The following is a 20,323-nucleotide window of genomic DNA, read 5'->3' as shown; positions in this document are numbered from 1 at the left end:
CTATTATGATTGTTTGCGTGTTCTTCTTACTCATATTATACTATTAACATGATTTCAAAACTCACCTCCTTCGTTGTTTGTGTTTGACTGGCTTGGCCCTGCGTTTGCGAAATCGCAGTTATTACAGGTTAATGAGTCTCGAAGTTCAAGTTTGGGAGAAACCCCGCTCTAATAGGTGACACCGGGAATTAAGAGTTGTAATGTGTATTTTACTTATGTTATTATAAATGACTTTTTATATGAAAACTTAGTATGAGTAAGTCTTGGGAATTAAATCAAGAAATTCTAGTTGAATCAAGTTCATTGATATTGTACTATTTTAATTAAAAAAAAAAAAACAAAGTTGAATTTTTACATGTGTATTTAGAGAAACGTGATATCCTAAATTAGATATTAAAGTTTTTATTCTCTTTAACAGATTTTCTTTATCCGCTGCAAGTTTTCTTCAAATAATTTAGTATATATTATTATAAATGTTATTTTGGGGTTTAGGGTGTCACATCTACAACTAGTGTATAGTCGAATACACATGTGTATCGTTCAGTTTTAATTGAAATTTTAACATCGTATTCGAATACAACTGAATGATTTTTGCCACTGACTTAACACTTGTATTCGGCTACGAAAATGCTGTATTCGAATACGACAATGCATTTTTTCAAAAACTTCATCTTTCAACATTGTTTATGCATTTTTGACATATGAAAACCCTTTCGATAAGTATGCTAAGACGAAAGATTCTCTTGATCATTGAAAATATAAGAATTGTGCTAAGTGTTATTTGTTAATTTCGGTTGGTGACCCTTTACATTATTGTGGAATTTGGGCTTTGCCCTCAGATGATACCCGAGTTCGTTCCACCGATTGTTACCTTGACGACGGAAACATCGTTAGACTTCCCTGATCGAGATTCGTCGACTTCTTGGGTATACGACCCCATCTCAAGCAGGACTATTTATAAGGGGAGGGTAATGAGGACAAGTAGGAGAGCTAGAGCAGTAAACCTCGTGGAGCTCACTCGCGAGAGGATCGATTATCCAATACCCTCAGGATTGGTGCTCGGGATGAATAGAGCACGGGAAGATGCAGAGTGTGTGGAGGTCACCCTTGTTATTGTAGTTGTTAGAGTATGATCAGATTAGTTTTGTTGTATAGGGACTTGATGTCTTTCTTTGGTGGTTGTACTTATTTTATTTTGGGATGACTGTATCTATAACAAATACTGGCAGTTGACTTTTATTTTGGTGGGTCCATGTTCCACTTTTTGACGTGACCGTGGGGGGAATAACAGGGGCAGTACTTTTGTACAGGTGTCTGTTAAGAATACCCCAGGGGTATGAGCGATGCTTGATAAGTCTCATAGCCCCAGTGTATTTTTCTATTTGAATACTTTGAATTATCATCCTAAAAACTATTTTAGTTTATTGGTAATTATGATGTCATTATTTATGATTTTTGTTGTTTGTGATACAATATGGTATTTTATTAAGTTGTTATTAATTTGTTTTTGAAAAAAAAAATGCACTCGCACTATTAAAAATCAGGGTGTGACATATCCCACTAAGCTTTAGGTTCGATTCACCCCATCAATCTATATATATTGGATGCAAACGGGTTAATAAGAGAATCTCCTTCAACATACTTTAGAATCCTTGAGGTGAATTGCACATTCACATCAAGCCTATCGGTCAATGATAGTTTACCAAAAAAAGTTCATTCATTTATTCTCGTGGACTAGAGAAAAGAAGAAATGACTCAAAAATATTTTTGACAAAAATTTGACTCATGTAAACATAAAAATCGTATTGTTCTTTTCGCCTACAAAAGTGTCTCTATTTATAGAGAAACCCATAGCAATTGGTGAAATAAAAAAACTCTTGAAAAAGATTATAACATTTGATAACTTAACAGATGCATTGGTTCGATGGCTAACAGATGCATTATACCCAAGCATTGCAACCATTTGACCAAGTAATACATTAAGTTATTTAGTTTTTCTACATTAATATAATTATTAGATAATTCCAAATATATTTTGGAAATTTCCCTCACAATAATCGGTGGTTGATGTTGATTATTATGACCTCGAAATAATCAGAATATATCAGTCTTTAATCAAATTAAAGCAATATTACATACACAGTGGAATTATAATGCGGCATACAAAATTAACAATTAAAAGTAAAAAGATAAGCGATAGAATGCACCAAGATTTATCCTGGTTCAGTTGTCAACGAGACAACCTACATCCAGTCCAGACAATCCAACTAAATTTCAGCTTTTTCTCCAATAGAAAGAATTGTGAATTGTTTACAGATTGTCCAGTTTCCTCGAAACCTATCTATCTCTCACAATCTCTTTCCTATTGCTCACCCCTTGATCCTTGTAGTCACTCAGCAGACTCACACAAAATCAAAGTACGACTCCTTCTTGATGAGGCCTCTCACCCAAGAAGATCGCCACCAGTTTTTAGCTGGATTTCTAGCAGTCGTTTTCTTTACAAAGTATTTTTTCAACAAAATGAAAGAAGTACAAAAAGAAGTCTTCAATCTTGAACAATGTGTCTTTTCACGAATCTGGTTATTCAATGATGGATTATGAGAACATTGTCTTTTCTCTCAAGAATACTTTTTCAGCTCTCTCAATGATTATGGATAATCTTTTTGGTTTTGATCTGAAAAAGCAATATCAGAATGTTAACAATGTGTTGTATTGTGTTAATGAGAGTTAATGAGAGAATGATTGAAAACAGTTTATATAGTTTCTGAAAAACAACTAATAAATCGATTTGACAATCGATTCATTAAAGTTCTAAAACAGGTCTAATCGATTTCCCAATCGATTATCGCGGGTCTTGTTTTTCTTGAATCTTGAAACTACACAAGCCAATCGATTTGCCAATCGATTCTTTTGAAAACTCTTTTCAGTAAATTATGTTTAGACTTATATGCCTCGATTTCATAATCGATTGTAGGTGTTTTGTTCAAAGTAAAAAATCACACCAATCGATTACTTAATCGATTTACTAAGTCTCATAATCGATTTACAAATACTCAGAATCGATTTGGCCACAAGCTCAAAGTTCACTGTGATTTCAAAAAGGTTATTTCAATCGATTTGCCAATCCACATATACTAAGATATTGAGAAGAGGGAACAATTTTGGTAGAAAGGAACACGTCACTTTTGGTGGATTGTAAGCCTAGTTAGGTGAGAAAAGAATGTAATTTCTAGAACCAATCCCTTAGGGGCTTGTTTTAGGCTTAGAGTGATTTGTTAACTTGCAAACAAGATGAACCACCTTCGACAAAACTAGAGGGGGTTGCCATATAAATAGTTTTAGAGATGTCTCTATTTAAGAAAGTAGTGTTAATGTCTATTTGTTGTATATAACTCGAATGGTGGTAGGCTTGATTATAAGGATGAAAGTCTTTGAAAACTCCAAACCTTCTTGTTGTTGATATACTCTTTATCCAACTCGAGATTTATGTTTAGAGATAATTCCATCGGGATTATATTAGACACAAAAATCCCATTTGCATCTTATGACATTAACATGAGGATGAAGTTTGACAAAAGCCCATTTCTTGGTATGTTGAATAACATTGAATTCTTGTTCTATGGCTGACTTCCAATGAGAACATTTCAAAGCTATTTTGATTAATCTCAGTTCAATGTGCAAAGGTGCTTCCTAATTGGACTTTGAAGTTGTTGGCATGTATGTTTTAGGCTTGAAAATACCACATTTGCCTATTGTTAACATGTTATGTTGATTGGTGGCAGCTCTAGGAATAGGACCGGTGGAGGAGTTAGGTGTGAGATCATAATGTGTTGGATCAAGTGAAGAAGATTGGGATTGAGAGCTTGTCCAATATGGTTCAAGGTGAGACAAAGTTGATAAATAAAGTTATTTGAGGGTTTTAGGTATGTGTAGCACCATATTGTTGATTAATTGAGGATGTTTGAAGAAGAACAAAATGAGTGGTCTCAATAATAACATTCAACAGAGCCGTGCAAAAGGAATCAACATCATTAGTAGTGAGTGGTTGAAATCTATTATGACAATGAATAACATGAATGGAAGTAGTATGCTCAATATGCATTGGAAAAACTACACCATTTGTACTAGAATGGAAGTAAGAGTTAACATGAAAAGGAAATACGTTTTCATCAAATTTGACATGTCTAGAAATGTATACTTTACCACAAGGTGCAAGGCAAACATAACCTTTATGACTAGAACTATAGCCTAGAAAAACGCATTATTCAGACTTAAACTGAAGTTTATGCTTCTTGTATGACCTCAAGTAAGGATAACAACCACATCCAGAGATTTTTAAACTATTTTATTTAGGAATTTGATTGAAAAGCATTTGTAAAGGAGTTGAGTAATTGAGGAGAGGAGTAGGTAGTTCGTTTATGATGTAAACAACTATTCTAAATGCCTCCTCCTTCCCTATACTTCAAAGGCATATAAACATTAGCTAAGATAGTGATTCCTATCTCAGTAATATGACGATGTTTGTGTCCATCTTATCCATTTTGTTTTGTGTGTAAGGACAATTGACACGATGAGTAATACCATGAGTAGTGAGGAAAAATTCAAAGGCAACATACTCATTTCCTCCATTTGTTTAGATTGATTTGATTTTGAATCCCAACTGATTCTCAACCATAGTCTTAAAATGAATGAAGCATGAAAGTTCTTCATACTTGGCTTGCAAAAGATAGATCCATGTGAACTTGGAAAAAAAAATCAATAAAATGTAAATATTATTTGCTTCTGTTAGTAGACATAATGGGCGCAAGACTCCAAATATTGGAGTATATAAGTTGTAAATGTGTATCATAAACAAGAGTAGAATTAACAAAAGGAAGTTTATAAGATTTTCCTAAACAACATGCTTTGCAAACAATAGAAATTTTATCATAGTCATGAAAAAAGTTACAATTGAGCAGAACATTAGGAACAATTTTATGAGATTAGTGATATTAGAGTTTAGGGTTTTGGATTAGTGAAATTAGAGTTTAGGGATTATGGTTTAGGATTAGTGAAATTAGGGTTAGTGAAATATGAAGTATGGAATACCAACAATACCCCTCAAAATCAAACCTTTCTTACAAACCTTGACCAACTTGCTCGCCATTCTCCTCACAAATCAAACCTTTCTTACAAGAACCCTGCATTGCCAAAAATGTCTTTCTCAAGCTTAATATCTATGCTTTATAAAAACAAAGGCTACAAGGTAATGTAATTTAAGGGGGATTTTTAGTGTATTTGTTTATAAATTTCAGTGAATATTTGATTAATTTCCTAATATTTGATTTATGTTTTTATTGGCAACACATATCTCCAGTACGGTTGTTGCGGCGGCATCGGTATGCTCATTTGCGGTGCTGTGGCATATGCTCTGACAGATTTCAACACCCTACAGGAACGTGCTAGAATCTGCGATCAAAGCGGTGCACGTTTTGTTCAAAAGACGTTTCTGACCTTCCCTCCCAAGTTGATTGGAAGAGGGAAGGTGTCGTGTCCCCGATTCGTAACCAACTAAACTGTGGTAATTTTTATTCTTTAAAATATATGAACATTAAGATATTTTGGTAGATTAAGATATGAATATAGTTTTGAATGTATGAGAATGGATACAGTTTGAACAATTCCTTCCAAAATGAACTCACAAAAATTAGGTTTCAGTCACTGAGAATGGAAGCTGGAATGCCATACAAACGTACCACCTCCCTTGTGAAAATATCATCCAACAACCCTAATTTAGCATGGCAGGTGTTGTAAACAATCATATAATTGTACGGGGAACAATGATTGTTATGAACATCATAACAAGAAACATAATTAGTATGTGCACAATTACAAGTAGCAGTATTACAACTAGGAGCACAATTGAAATGTGAAGATTGCAAATTAATAGAATCAAATGCATAGAGCCCATTTATGAGCTTGTCTGCCAACAAAATATAATGATTTCCCTGAGATTTGACATAACAAAAACTAGCATGAAATTGGAAATAAATGTGAACTTGGTGTATTTCTTATTGATTTTGTACATAATACAATATGGTACAAATAGTCTAGGGAGTACAAGTAAATCATAAAACTAATTAAATCATAATTAACTCAATTATTTACAAGAAAGGAAAGATATTATATGGCTATCAAAGGTAATAGAATATTCCTATGATACAACTAATTAAAGTTGTACAATTGTCCCTTAATGAACTTAATCATAACCAACAATCCCCTGAAGTTCGATCATAGATATCAATCATGCCTAACTTGAATCTTAAGTTTTCATAGGTGGCTCTAAGAAGTGCCTTGGTCAAGATATCATCAGTTTGGTGACTTTAGGGTGTGTGCTGGAGGGAAATTAGTCCATTGTCAACCATTTCCTTGATGAAGCGTCTATCAATTTCCACATGTTTTGTTCTGTCGTATTGCACAAGATTTTCAACAAAGCTTATGGCACAACAAGCTTACTTCATGGGCAGTGTAAACATGTAGTTCTGCATGCATCATTTGCAGCCACATCCCCTTGCAAATCCCATGTGCCATTGACCTAAGTTCAACTTCTGCACTGCTTCTAGCAACCACATATTGTATCTTGTTTCTCCAAGACACTAAGAGAAGCCATGTAGGTGGATTATCCTTTTCCTCTCAAATTTTTACATTGGATTCCATACGAGTGTCTGCTAACCTAACATCTCTGTTTCTAGAAGTTAGTCAAGTATATATTTCATTTGAGATAAATAGATACCATGTTTGGACCGTGCCACTTCTATTCCTAGAAAATACCTTAATTGACCAAGATCATTGATTTCAAATTCCTTAGTTAGGATCATTTTCAGTTCTTCAATTCTAGTATAACCATCACCTGTAATAAAAATGTCATCCACATAGAAAATGAAGATGGTTACCTTGCCTTCCTTTTAAATGCTTTAAGAACATTGTTTAGTCAATTTGACACTAAGAGAAGCCATGCATCCTAATCGCTCATGTGAACCTATTAAACCAAGCCTAAGGGGATTGCTCGAGTTCGTATATTGATCTTTTGAGTTTACATAGCTTTCCTAAATTTTTTAGTCCAAGTGGTATTCTCGGGTAGACATCTTCTTCAAGTTCACCATTTAGGAAAAGCATTTTTTATATCTAACTTGTGAAGTGGTCAGTCCAAATTTACCGCTAGGGAGATGAATACACAGACTGAATTCAACCTTGCTGCATGTGAAAAGGTTTCTTCATAATCCACCCCATATGAATGGTTGAATCCTTTTTCCACCGGTCGAGCTTTGTACCTATTTACACTCCCATCTGCATTGTATTTTACCGAGAATATCCACTTGCATCCAACTGCCTTCTTCCCCTCTGGTAGGTGGGAGAGTTGCCATGTGCCATTCTTTTCAAGTGCCTTGATTTCTTCCATTACATCAGGCTCTCATTTTGGAACTATGAAAACTTCATGAAAGTTTTGAGGAATGTCGATGTTGTCCACAGAGTTGATGAAGATCTTGTATCTCTACAATTATTTTTCATCAGAAACATGTTTATAATTGGGTGTTTGGTACAAGACCTTACTCCCTTTCTCATAGCAATAAGTTAGTCTAAGTCTTGATCATTAGTGGCATTATCAGATAAATTAGAGGAAGAGTTAATGCATAATATGCTACCTTTATGAGTCGGTTCAGGATCTGAATTTTTGCAGAGTCTTGGTTTTGCTTTTGAACAATGCATGCTTCTACTTCCTCAAGAGTTTGTTGCTTCTTCTTCTTCCTTATATATACTTGCATTTCTTTTCCTCCATTTGGTTTTCCTTTTGGACCAATTGTTGGTGCTCCATTTGTTGGCTTGGTAACCTCAAGAGTGGTTGTTTGCTGGTCCAGTACTGGTTCAACAATTATTGCGACATATTATGTGTTTTTAGTGATTTGGACAGGTTCAAGTGGGATTTGGACATGTTCTAATGGGGTGGTTAAGACAGGTTCATGTGGGACATATTTTGGCATCGTAATTTCCCAAGGTTGGTGTTCATTAATTGTAACTTTCATAGTATTAGAGCTTTGATACCATACGTTCATGGACAACATGAAGGCTCGAGTGACTTCCAATATGTGCCTATTTTTCCTCTATGTTGTGGAGAATATCGACATGATGTTTAATGTATAATGCCATTTTTGGTAAGGTAACTACCAAGGGTGCGGTGGAAATACTCCCTCCATTATCAGTTCTTAGTTCTTGAATGTTGCTTTAAAATTGGGTTTGGACCATTTTATGGAAGTTCTCAAATATACACCCAACTTCTGATTTTTCTTTCATAAGGAACACCCAACTGACTCTTGTATGTTCGTCAATAAAAGTGACAAACCACCTTGATCCAATAACATTGTTCACTCTTGAAGGTCCCCACACATCACTATAATGTTGGATGTACGGTTGTGCAAAAAAACCGGTTATGAGACTAAAATTCAAAACCGGATCCAAATCCATTTTAAATATCTGGTTAAAACAATATGGTTGTAATCTGGTTTATTTATCAACCGGTTGGATACCCACTTATGTTTTATATTCGAATTTAGTTTTTATCCATTCAACTCCCAAAAACCATAAAATCCCCAAAACTATAAAATGATTTTGAATTTGCCATCACCCCACTGACCTTCCACCTTTCGGCAGCGTTTTCCGTCAATTTATTACTAACTTCATTGAGATATTACTAACTTTATTTAATCAATTGCTTATTACTAACCAACTATAATTTATGATAACTAGTTAATGAATTAAGATATTTAATATTTATTGAGGAAAACTAAAATATGATAGACTAAATATTTTAAATATAATTTCTTAAATTACTGATTTTTAAACGATGATTTTTTTTTTTCAAAATATTACATTAATGTGTTAGGTTAGAAATGATATTGAGATTTAGATATTGCTCAAACTTAACTTAATTATAAATCCTCAAAACAAAAATTAATATATTAAATCCATTAATATTTTAAATTTACTAAATCTTGTGTTGGTGGTGTCCATCTCGGTGTTGGAATCAAACTTTCAAGTGTTTGTATTTTCTACGGTTTTATTATGATGCAGTAATTGTTAAATTTGGTCGAAAAAACTTTCAGATGTTTGTATTTTCTATGGTTTTAGTAATAAGCAATTTATTGAACTTGTATGAATCAGAATCAGTGGTGTTAATAAAGTTAGTAATAAATCAATTTTAATCACAAGTGATTATAAGCAATTGAACATGTTCAATTTTAATCACAAAAGAAAATAATTGTATGGTTGATATACATTTTTATTGAGCTTCCATTTTGTAAAAATAATTGATTTTTAAATATGAATAATTCGTTTTTTTAAATAACCGGTTTTTAAACTATGAATAAATGGTTCTTAAAAAAATAATTAAACTTTAACCGGTTTTGAGAAAAAATCGATTTTAAAATTGAATATTTCAAAATCGGTTGCTTAACTAGAAACCGGTTATTTAACCATAACCAATTTTACAATTGATTTTATAACTGATTTTAAACCAAATAATGAATTTGGTTATAAATCTGAATCCATATATTGCTTTTAAAATGTATACGGTTTGGTTTTTTAAAAATACCAACCATGCACAACCCTAGTTGTATGGAATAATGAGATTTGGGTGTCCTAGGCGATAATGCCATAACATTACATCCTTATCATTCTTTGATGAACGCATAAGGGCAGTCTTATAGGATCTCTTATTTTGGTCTTCAACTCTAAAGAAGTAAACGCCTGCACTATCCTCAACATTGCCAATCATCTTCCTTGAATTCATATCCTAAAATTCACACAAATGTGGTAAGAACTTAATAACACATCCTAAATTTTTGGTTACAGATATACAATAAACAACAATCTAGTTTAGGAACATGTAAAACTTAATTAAAAGTAATATCATTAGAGACAACCACTGAACCTTTACCAGCCACCTTGGAGGTGGTACCATCTGTTATCCGGACAAAAGATCCATCTTGACATGAAGTGTATTTTCTAAATACAATGATGTCCCCAGTCATGTGATCCGAGGCACCATAATCAACAATCCAAGAGTTTATTTCCTGGTGATTTACATGAAGGGCAGTAGAAAAATTACCCTTTTGGGCTAGAGTAATAGTGGAAGAAGAGGTACTAGTGTTTTGCAGTGCCTGTTGCATTAGTTTATGTAGCATCTCTATTTGTTCTTTGTTGAAAGGGCTCACCTCTGCAATGTTTCTGGAAATACTTTCATTAGCAACAGCATATCCGCGTGCGTCTTTGAATCATGGTTTTAGACCTGTCGGTTTTCCATGAAGCACCCAACATGTTTCCTTCGTATGTCTAGGTCGCTTGCAATGATCGCACCATCCTCTATCTTTCTTTGGTGGACCTCTTTCTGCAAGTGCATAACCTTCAATGTTTGAACTTACACTTTGACTTCCTAACATGATTTTCCTTCTACTTTTTTCCAAATGCTTCACGAACGCTAAGGAGATGCTTAGTTCCAAAATCATCCCTCTCACTTCATCCAAATTTTTATTTAGTCCCAGTAGGAACTTAAATATTATGTCCTTCTCGACCAGTTTATGTGCACTTTTACTCTATGTTTGCTTAAATGACAAGTGGCTGCAAGTATTTTGTGAATGTATGATAGTACTTGGTGACCGACGAATCTCCTTGTCGAAGATTTTGTAAGAGACTTTTGATCTCAAATATGACTGAGGTGTTGTCCATATTTGAGTAGGTCTCCTTGGCTGCTTTCCATATTTCTGCAGCAATGTCGTAATACATGAAATTTTCACCAGACTCATTAGTCATGGAGTTGAGCAACCATGTCATAACAAGAACTTTTTCAACTTTCCATTTTTTATGGCTTGGATCAGTCTTTTTTTTGGCTACTTATCCTCGCTAGTGATGTAGTCTTCCTTTCCTTTTCCTTGGAGGAAGATGCAGACAGATTTGGACCACTATGTGTAGTTTAGTCCATTGAGTTTGTAGCTAGTAATGATAATTGTTTAATGATGACTGGTGGTGTTTCTAGTCGCTACTGCCTTAGGGTCACATCTAGGATGCTTGGGCTGCTCTGTTTTTCTTCCATAAGAAAACCTTTTTTTTTTCCAGATTAGAACTATAGCTCTGATACCATGTGAATTTGTTGTATTTCTTATTGATTTTGTACATAATAAAATATGGTATAAATAGCCTAGGGAGTACAAGTAAATCAGAAAACTAATTAAATTCAAATTAACTCAATTATTTACAAGAAAGGAAAAATATCATCCGACTATCAATGGTAGTAGAATATTCCTATCATACAACTAATGAAAGTTGTAGAGCTGTCCCTTAATGGACAAAATTGTAACCAACAATATACATCATTGTCATAAGCAAATTTGGAAACACTTAGTAAATTTTTGGAGATATTAGGAACATGCAATAGGTTATGTAAAAATAGAGGCCTTTTTGCATTTGGAGAATAAAAAGCAGAATTTTCTATACGCAAGATATTACTAGATTTTCCACTGGCTACTTTTATTTTTGTATGGCTAGTGTAGCAATATTTATGAAATAAATTAGCAGAACTAGGAGTGATTTGATTAGAGGAGCCTGAGTCAGGGTACTAGGCTGGATTGTATAATATCTCAGGGACAGCCATTAAGGCTGAGACTGGTGTAGAGGAATCTACAATACCCACTTGAATTTGTGGTGAAGCAGAGTTAGATTTTGCAGAATTAGGATTAAAGGAGGCTTTAATGTATTGTTCATCAAACCTATGCCAGCAATTTAAGGTCGTGTGACCAAATTTGGATTGATAGGCTTGCCTCATACTGACTTGCACTACTTGAAACAAGAGTGTCAATTTTCTTGGGTTTTTCAATTCGTTCTTAATTGAGTTTATTAATTGAATTATATTACAATACAAGAGTAATTGAGTTTATAGACAAAGGATAGGAAGAGAATTGTTAGTTAACTAACTAAATCTGACTAAACACCTGATTTATTTTTGACTAAGTCACTGGAATTTTGGGCCATTTATGTAGTATAACTAGAGCTGTCAAAAAAGCCCTAAACTGCAAGACTCGCATAATTTTTTTTTATTAAGCCCTTAATATTAGGCCCTTTATCAAAATATTTGTTTAAAGTATTGACCCATTATTTCATGGGGCTTATAGGCTCCCAATATTTTGTAAATTTTGAGATTTTTTTTTTTGAAATATTTTGGAAATTTATTTTCTTCAAAAAACTATCGAAAAAATAAAAAAAGTATTTTTTTCTTACAAATATTTTAAAATATTTTTTTTCTCAAAAAATTGTGAGAAAAATAATAAAAAATTCTCGAAAAAAATCGAATTTTTTTCTCAAATAAAAAAAATTATAAATAATTTTTTATTGAAAAAAAGTCAAAAAAATTTTATCGAAAAAAAATCGGAAATATTTTTATAGTAAAAACTCAAAAATTGTTATCGTAAAAAAATCAAAAAAATTTTATCGGTGAAAAATCGAAAAAATTTATTTCTCGCAAATAAAAAAATTAAATTTTTTTTAAAGTGGGTCTATAGGCCCACTAAGTCCACAAAATTTTAGCGGACTTTTAGTGTGGGGGCTTTGTTTTTTGAAGCATTTTAAATTATTAATTTTTTTGACTCCTCCAACATGTGGCCCGAGATCAATAATTAGGAGACTTGTCAAATTGACAGCTCTATTTTAAGTTTACAACTAACATCAGCAGACTCTATTATAAGTTTAATTCTAGTTTAATTAGTTTACTATATTGGCTTACTGGTTAAAACAACATTTAATTAGTTTATTTGTTTACATTATGTGTATGCACTACCTGTAGCTTAAATCATTCGTAAATGTGAAAAAATAGTTGATGGTGTATTGATTTAAATGGTGAGTGATAACCGATTTATTTGTTTAATTGAAGTATTAAATTATTTTTTATGATACTTTAAAGGCTATATTGATTTATTTTCGTAGTTTAATGATTAAAAATCGATAATTTTGATTTTTTTTTTCCAAATTTTTGAACTAATAAAATAATAATTTGACATATTTTAAATGATATGACATACGATTTCATAACATACAATCATCTATATGTATTAATTATTCATATGTCTTAAATTACAAAAATGAAAGAAAAACATTTGAAGTTGAAAGTTAAGTTTTTAGAGTGTTTTATTACGATTTCTTGAGTGTTAATCATTCTACATCATCCTATCATATGTCAAGTTATTTAAAATATTGTCACATCGCTAGTTTTAGTTAAATATTATAATGAAGGATCAAAATTGTCAGATTTTTGATTTCGTGAATTGATAAAAATAGAGGATTAAAACTACAATTAAGCAAAATAAAAAGATGAATATATGAACAAACTCATAACACTCAAGTTAAAACCATAAAACAACAACACAACACAAAACGACAACATATCTACAAATATGACAAAATTCAAGTGTTTAGAATACTTTTGTCTCTAGATCTTTAACGTTGACAATACCAAAATCATTAATTGAAATATGTAATCGATGAAAACTTATGTCAATCTGAACAAAAACGAACACCGCATAAAGACGAGAACAAATGTCGCATCAAGACAAAAAAATAAAAAACGTCACACTAAGACAATGAAATCACAACAAAAATTTCGAAAGGAAAACTAAATTTATTTGAAAGCCACTTATTTAAATAAAATGAAGGAAGAAATCCATCTAATAAATTAATAATTTGTCTTTGTATTACTTTATTTTTTTGTGAGAATTTTTAGTAATTTTATTTTATCTTTTTGGCATTTTGATATTTGTTGACAACCGATTTTGATCATAAAGTTTTAAAATTAAAAATAAAATCGTAAATATATTTCATTGATAGTGAGTGAACTTTTATCCTTTAGATGTGACATTTACCTATTAGCATTCATAATTAAAAGACTTAATTGCAGTTTTAGTCTCTCTATTTTAGCTGAATTACAAAAGTAGTCCCTTCATTTTATTTCTCCTCAGTTTTGATCCTCAAACAGAAGTTTAGCCCAAAACTTGATGAAGTTTCATTTTTTTGGGTTTATTTAAGTTACACAATGCCTCAAGATCCCGTGATGCAACAATTGTACCTTAAATATATAATAATAAATAGTGCGGTGTGGCTTTAAAAAATGACACTTCATCAAGTTTTAGACTAAAATTCTGTTTGAAGAACCAAAATTGGGGAAAAATAAAATGAAGAGACTACTTTCGTGATTCAGCTAAAATAGAGGACTAAAATTGCAATTAAACCTAATTAAAAATGATAAAATACAAAAAAAATATTAAAAAAGGTTTTTGTTTTTGTATTACTAAGGAAAAATTGTTTATTAATACACTATGCTTTGATATTCTGATACCATCCAATTTCACTTTTGGATTAGCTAGCTTTTGGACCCACAAGTTTCCAAGGACCACTACCCTACAACATGCTTGTACCATTGGCTATTTTTGGATACAAGCCAATTTAACTTTTGGGTAGTTTTTACATTTTGCAAATTTTGGCCACACATGGACGAATACCCTACACACATGTAACCGTTTGGTCTCCCATAGGAATCCAAGGCTGAAGGAGTATTAGAATTTGGCGATAAAAGGAGGTTCGAAGAGATGGTTTTGGGAGGGGGGTTTGGGAATAGAGAGCAGGGGTGCCAAACCTAACAAGAGTTTTCTCTCCGTAATAATATTATCACAAAAGTATAAAACCACCCTCTTTCCATCAAGCTTATACCTTCATCATACTTTCTTCGTATATAATTTAACTTTCATGACCACTTTTCATTTATCAAAACTACCAACAAAGCACAACTCTCATATGTCTAGGTGAGTGTAATTACAATTTATTTATTTATTTTTTTTACATTTCAACACTCAAACACAAGTTCACTAACTGATTCATGATTTAACAATATAATTCTTATGGTTGTGCATGGTTTTTTTTTTTTTAACCAAACTATATCTATTTTAAAACTCATATATACATTTAGATTTATAACTAAGTCCATTATTTAATTTAAACCTGGTTATAAAATCAATTATAAAATGGTTAAATAACCGGTTTCTAGTTATGCAACCGATTTAACAAAATTCAATTTTAAAATCAATTTTTTTCTCAAAACCCATTAAAATTTAGTTAGTTTTTAATATTTATTTTAAAACAATTAACCATTACTTTAACAACTTGGGCTAACAAATTATTTTTGTATCATAAAGTGCATTAAGGATGATCAACATTTCGTTAATATAATATATTAAAACACTACGCGAAAAAACGGCTTTTACAGCGCTTTTTTTAAGCCATTTACAACGCTTTTTCAAAAAAATAAGCGCTGTGGAAACGAGCGCTGTAAATGATACAACAGCGCTTTTAAAAAAGCGCTATAAAACATGTAAATACAACGCGCGCTTGTTATGCACATTTTACAGCGCTTTTTTGAGAAAGCGCTGTAATATGCCAACCCATATATGAGTTATGGGTGTGCATTTTAGAACGCTTTTTTTTTTTTTTTTAAACGCTGTAAATTAATTATTTGAAATGAAAAGCGCTTTTTAGCTTTTTATGGCATTTTTTTAAAAAAGCGCTGTCTTTTATCTTTGTATCCAAAATTATTTTTGATCCAAAATCACTTCACAATCAGTAGAACAGAACATATTATAGACAATCAGTAGAACATAACATATTATAGACAATCAGTTCACACAATCAGTAGAACAGAAATCAGAACTCTAACTTTATTAACATATATGTAACTCTGTAATTTACAACCTAAGTAACTACATTCAGATACATATATACAACCTAATTTACAACCTAATTACCTACATTCAGATCCATTATATAATAACTAACAGATCCATTATATGCATATAATAACTATGATCATTTACAGCAATAATAACTATAATACATTCTATGCATATATTGTGTCCTATGATCATTTACATATAATAACTAACAGAATATACATTATATGCACTAGCTACCATATAATATTCAGATCCCTTGCCCAGCAGCAAGCTATTTCCCAGAAAATCAAATAATTTTCATGTCAAGCACGTACTGACACCATTCTTCCTTTAATTCCATCAGATCTTCCTCAGAATATGATGGACTGGAATTGGCAAAGTACTGCAATATAAAAATTGAACATATTATATTAAGTTAGTATCAAATATATAGATAATTTATATATGAAAATCATATAATGCAAATACCGTACCGTTTCTGGGATAATAGTTTTATTCTTCTCAACAATCTCCTTCATGAATCTCAATATGTAGTACCCACAGTCGATGTTATTTGTTTGACGAGGGCACTTTATTGAGATCCATGTAATGTTATTAGACTTCTGCTTCGACACTTTAGCACCTCTTTGAGCTCGATAAACTTTTAAGGCACTATCGAATGAATAAATGTGATTATTAGAGCATGAATATTTATATATATATATATAAATATTCATGCTCTAATAATCACATTTATTCATTCGATAGTGCCTTAAAAGTTTATCGAGCTCAAAGAGGTGCTAAAGTGTCGAAGCAGAAGTCTAATAACATTACATGGATCTCAATAAAGTGCCCTCGTCAAACAAATAACATCGACTGTGGGTACTACATATTGAGATTCATGAAGGAGATTGTTGAGAAGAATAAAACTATTATCCCAGAAACGGTACGGTATTTGCATTATATGATTTTCATATATAAATTATCTATATATTTGATACTAACTTAATATAATATGTTCAATTTTTATATTGCAGTACTTTGCCAATTCCAGTCCATCATATTCTGAGGAAGATCTGATGGAATTAAAGGAAGAATGGTGTCAGTACGTGCTTGACATGAAAATTATTTGATTTTCTGGGAAATAGCTTGCTGCTGGGCAAGGGATCTGAATATTATATGGTAGCTAGTGCATATAATGTATATTCTGTTAGTTATTATATGTAAATGATCATAGGACACAATATATGAACATGCATATGGATCTGAATGTAGTTTAGGTTGTAAATTAGGTTATATATATATACGTATCTGAATGTAGGTAATTAGGTTGTAAATTAGGTTGTATATATGTATCTGAATGTAGTTACTTAGGTTGTAAATTACAGAGTTACATATATGTTAAAAAAGTTACAGAGTTCTGATTTATGTTCTACTGATTGTGTGAACTGCTTATGGTATTTGAATATGTTTTGTTGTTGTGTGCACTGATTGTGAAGTGATTTTGGATCAAAAATAATTTTGGGCACAAAGATAAAAGACAACGCTTTTTAAAAAAATTTATTTGGATGTCAAGACACGCCCCGTATTTACCAAGGCGTGGCTGACTTTTATTAGGAGCAGCAGCAGCAGCGACCGATTTTCCCCGATCCAGATTTTTTGTTGCTGCAAGTTTTGCAGCTTTATTACCCTCCAGCCTTTGTAGTTTGGCAGCCCTATTAACCTCCAATTTTTGAGGTCTGCTGCCTTTTTTTGGCTGTAGGGGTGGTTTATTTATTTGGACCTACAAAAATGAGGTAAAATGTTAGTTTATTGAATCTGAAAAAATAAAAAACCTTAGGCAATAAATGTGACAAACCTTTTCGGGAGATGTAACTGATTTGTCCTTGGGAATCTTTTTTTCGAGGGCAACAAGGTGTGTGGGCCATGCCACGTAACTGCCAATAGCGTCGCTTAAGAACTTCATATCTCCATCGTTGTCCGGTATGGGCAACGGTGCAGTTGGTTCGAAAGCAACCGTAGGCGATACTTTGACATGGCCCGCGGGGATCGGAATATTGTGCAATACTTCTCCCGAAGTATTGTGCAATATTCCTTTTCCCACCTTCCGTTGAGTCGGCGAGGACAAGTATAGGACACATGTAGTGACACCCTACATCAATAGTTAAAACATAAGTACAGTTAATATATAAGTTTGTTTAATACATAAGTAATTACATAAGCAAGTAAGTAGTAAGTAATTAATTACCTCGGGAATACTCTTCAAACCGACGTTGCAACTCCCGGTTTCACTCTCCATTTGTATTTCAGGTTGGAGCTGAACCGGAAGTTGCTTGTCTTTATTCGTATTCACCAAGAGTGCCACTTGCTCCGATAAGATTCTGAGCTTCTCTAATACTTCCTCGTTGGAAGGTTTTTGGCGCTTCTCTTGAGGAAAAAAGCTTTTGGGAGTTACGCCAAATCCTTTCCCCCTCACTCGACCGGAATACTCAGGGACATTAAACACTTTCCCAAGAATGTCCCTGCACGTATCCTTGTTGCCCTCTTGAGTTTCAGAACTTTGTTCAATAGTTTCCTAAAATACATGTAACATTAAAAAGATAAGTTCAATAGCATTTTTAAAATACAATATTAAAAAATATTAAAGTGATAATATACTTACACAAAGTTCTACAACTTTCTTGACATTTTCATTATCAACCACTCCTTCTTTGTTAACACGCGCTTCCTTCCATAAGATATGACGACCCAAGGGTTGATCGGCTTGGGTGTCTTTTCTCTATTCGTTAAAATCATAAACAAAATAATACAAATTAGTTACACACTATAGTTTATAATACAAATTACAAGTGATGTTTAATTACTTACAATTTTTTGTTCAAGGCGTGCATATCCCATACGTGATTTCTTGTATGGGTGTTTTGGGTTGCTTGCCCGTTCGCGATTTGCCGTACTAATATTCTATATAAAAAAAAAATTGCAATTGTGTAAAAATTTAAAATACGCTACGAATATGAATAATAAAACACAAATGCTAATAAATTAATAACTTACGACAAACGCCGGGTCAGAACGTTTGGAAACAAATGCACTCCATTCATCCTTTGATATATAATGTTGATATATCTTTGGAGGTTCAGCATTTGTGTTTCCTTCTCTATCTTTTAGATAGAAATTTGAGAGATGGGATCTAAATCCACGATGGATTTTCCCAGCAACTCTCAAAACATATGACTTTCGTTCCTCATCAAGAACAAAAGTGGTCTGCAATGAAAACAATCATAAGTAATGTATTTTACAGAAAAAACATTATAAATGACAAAAGAGTAGATCAAAATATTTACTTGAATGTCATTCCAGATGATATCTTTGGCATCCTTCAACGCCTTATCTCTCCAGTTGTCTATTGTTATTGGGACATTTTGACGAACAACAGCCCCAATGTAGCTTACAAACATGGAGCTGTTGGGGTCAACTGGCTGACCACTCTCGTTCCAGCCAACCTAATAAACTCATATAGTAAGTACATGCCCTAAACCCTAAAAAAAGATAAAAAAACACACAGCAAACAGAGTATATATAGTATACCTCAAATTTAATGCCACTGCTCCGTGCTTTAATCACCCTTTGCATGATAGTTGCACCACGTTTGACTTCTTTTTCGTAAGTCTTAGAGGTGCCAACTTCTTCATTTTGAACTTCTAAATCTTTGTTTGTATCCATTTAACTACAACAAGTTCAACATGCACTTTAGTATAACATCAACAAGCTCAACATGGATCATGCATTATTATAAACAAACTCAACATGTATCAGTATATCTTAAAAAAGCTCAACATGCATTTTAATGATTACAAAAAATTTATAACATCAATACCTGAATAATGGTTCGAAGAAAGATGAAATCTAAAGAACAGAGGGAACGCAGAAAGTTCACAGAAATATGGTTCAAAGAAAAGAGGGAACGGTATTGAAGAAATACGTAATGAGGGTTACGTATTTCAATGAAAATATATTGTGTGAAATGGGAGAGATGATCTTGGATGGAAATAAGGTTCGAAATGAAGGAGATGATCGTGGAAATAAGGTTCGTAAAGGACGGGATGATAGGGTTTGCAAAAGAAGAGAAGAAATGAAGGTTGAGATGAAGGTTACGTAATGAAGAGGAAACTGAAGAGGTAACTTTTATATATACGTAACACTTTTATAAGCCTTTTACAGCGCTTTTCGCTGTAAAAGACCTCCGTGTGTTATTATGTTATATGAATGTTTTTTAAAGCCTTTTACAGCGCTTTTCCACATAAGCGCTCTAAAAGGCTTCTTTAGTTAAATTCTTAAAAGGCTCTTTTACAGCGCTTTTTTCAAATAAGCGCTGTAAAAGACCTCCATGTGTTATTATGTTATTAAAAGACCTCCGTGTGTTATTATGTTATTTGAATGCCTTTTACAGCGCTTTTACACATAAGCGCTCTAAAATGTCTCTTTATGTTAATTTTAAGAGGCTCTTTTACAGCGCTTTTCCCAAATAAGCGCTGTAAAAGACCTCC

General features: G+C 32.6%; 1 protein-coding gene and 1 long non-coding RNA gene across 3 annotated transcripts in view; one reads left to right on the top strand and one right to left on the bottom strand.

The window, feature by feature from the left end:
• The first annotated feature begins 3,436 nt into the window (after positions 1-3,436).
• The window catches only part of LOC113787109 (uncharacterized), a 30,450-nt gene continuing 13,563 nt past the window's right edge, over positions 3,437-20,323 (top strand). The window contains exons 1-2 of one of the 2 annotated variants that reach the window (XR_003473393.2): positions 3,437-5,245; positions 5,357-5,696. This is a non-coding gene — a long non-coding RNA (uncharacterized lncRNA). Of the gene's footprint in view, positions 5,246-5,356; positions 5,697-20,323 lie in introns of those variants that run through there. The other variant, XR_003473394.2, reaches the window with a different exon arrangement.
• On the bottom strand, positions 11,645-19,953 carry LOC140920921 (uncharacterized). The gene is made up of 8 exons (XM_073370183.1): positions 19,654-19,953; positions 19,365-19,503; positions 19,121-19,279; positions 18,831-19,040; positions 18,645-18,737; positions 18,439-18,555; positions 18,036-18,351; positions 11,645-11,772 (listed from the first exon to the last, which is right to left on the bottom strand). Exons 2-8 carry the CDS (start codon positions 19,497-19,499, stop codon positions 11,645-11,647), a joined length of 1,158 nt encoding a protein of 385 aa, XP_073226284.1. The 5' UTR covers positions 19,500-19,503; positions 19,654-19,953.

The sequence above is a fragment of the Cicer arietinum genome, chromosome 6 (assembly GCF_000331145.2).
Source record: "Cicer arietinum cultivar CDC Frontier isolate Library 1 chromosome 6, Cicar.CDCFrontier_v2.0, whole genome shotgun sequence".
NCBI lineage: Eukaryota > Viridiplantae > Streptophyta > Magnoliopsida > Fabales > Fabaceae > Cicer > Cicer arietinum.
The sequence above is the reverse complement of the archived record's forward strand: the minus strand, read 5'-3'. Positions and strand labels throughout refer to the sequence as shown.

Excerpts from the sequence above, each read along its gene's own strand:
- LOC140920921 (XM_073370183.1), bottom strand. The coding sequence starts at position 19,499 with ATGGATACAAACAAAGATTTAGAAGTTCAAAATGAAGAAGTTGGCACC. Across the intron at positions 18,556-18,644 it reads CACGCCTTGAACAAAAAATT|AGAAAAGACACCCAAGCCGA; the intron begins GTAAGTAATTAA and ends TTTAACGAATAG. Across the intron at positions 18,352-18,438 it reads AGAAAGTTGTAGAACTTTGT|GAAACTATTGAACAAAGTTC; the intron begins GTAAGTATATTA and ends CATGTATTTTAG.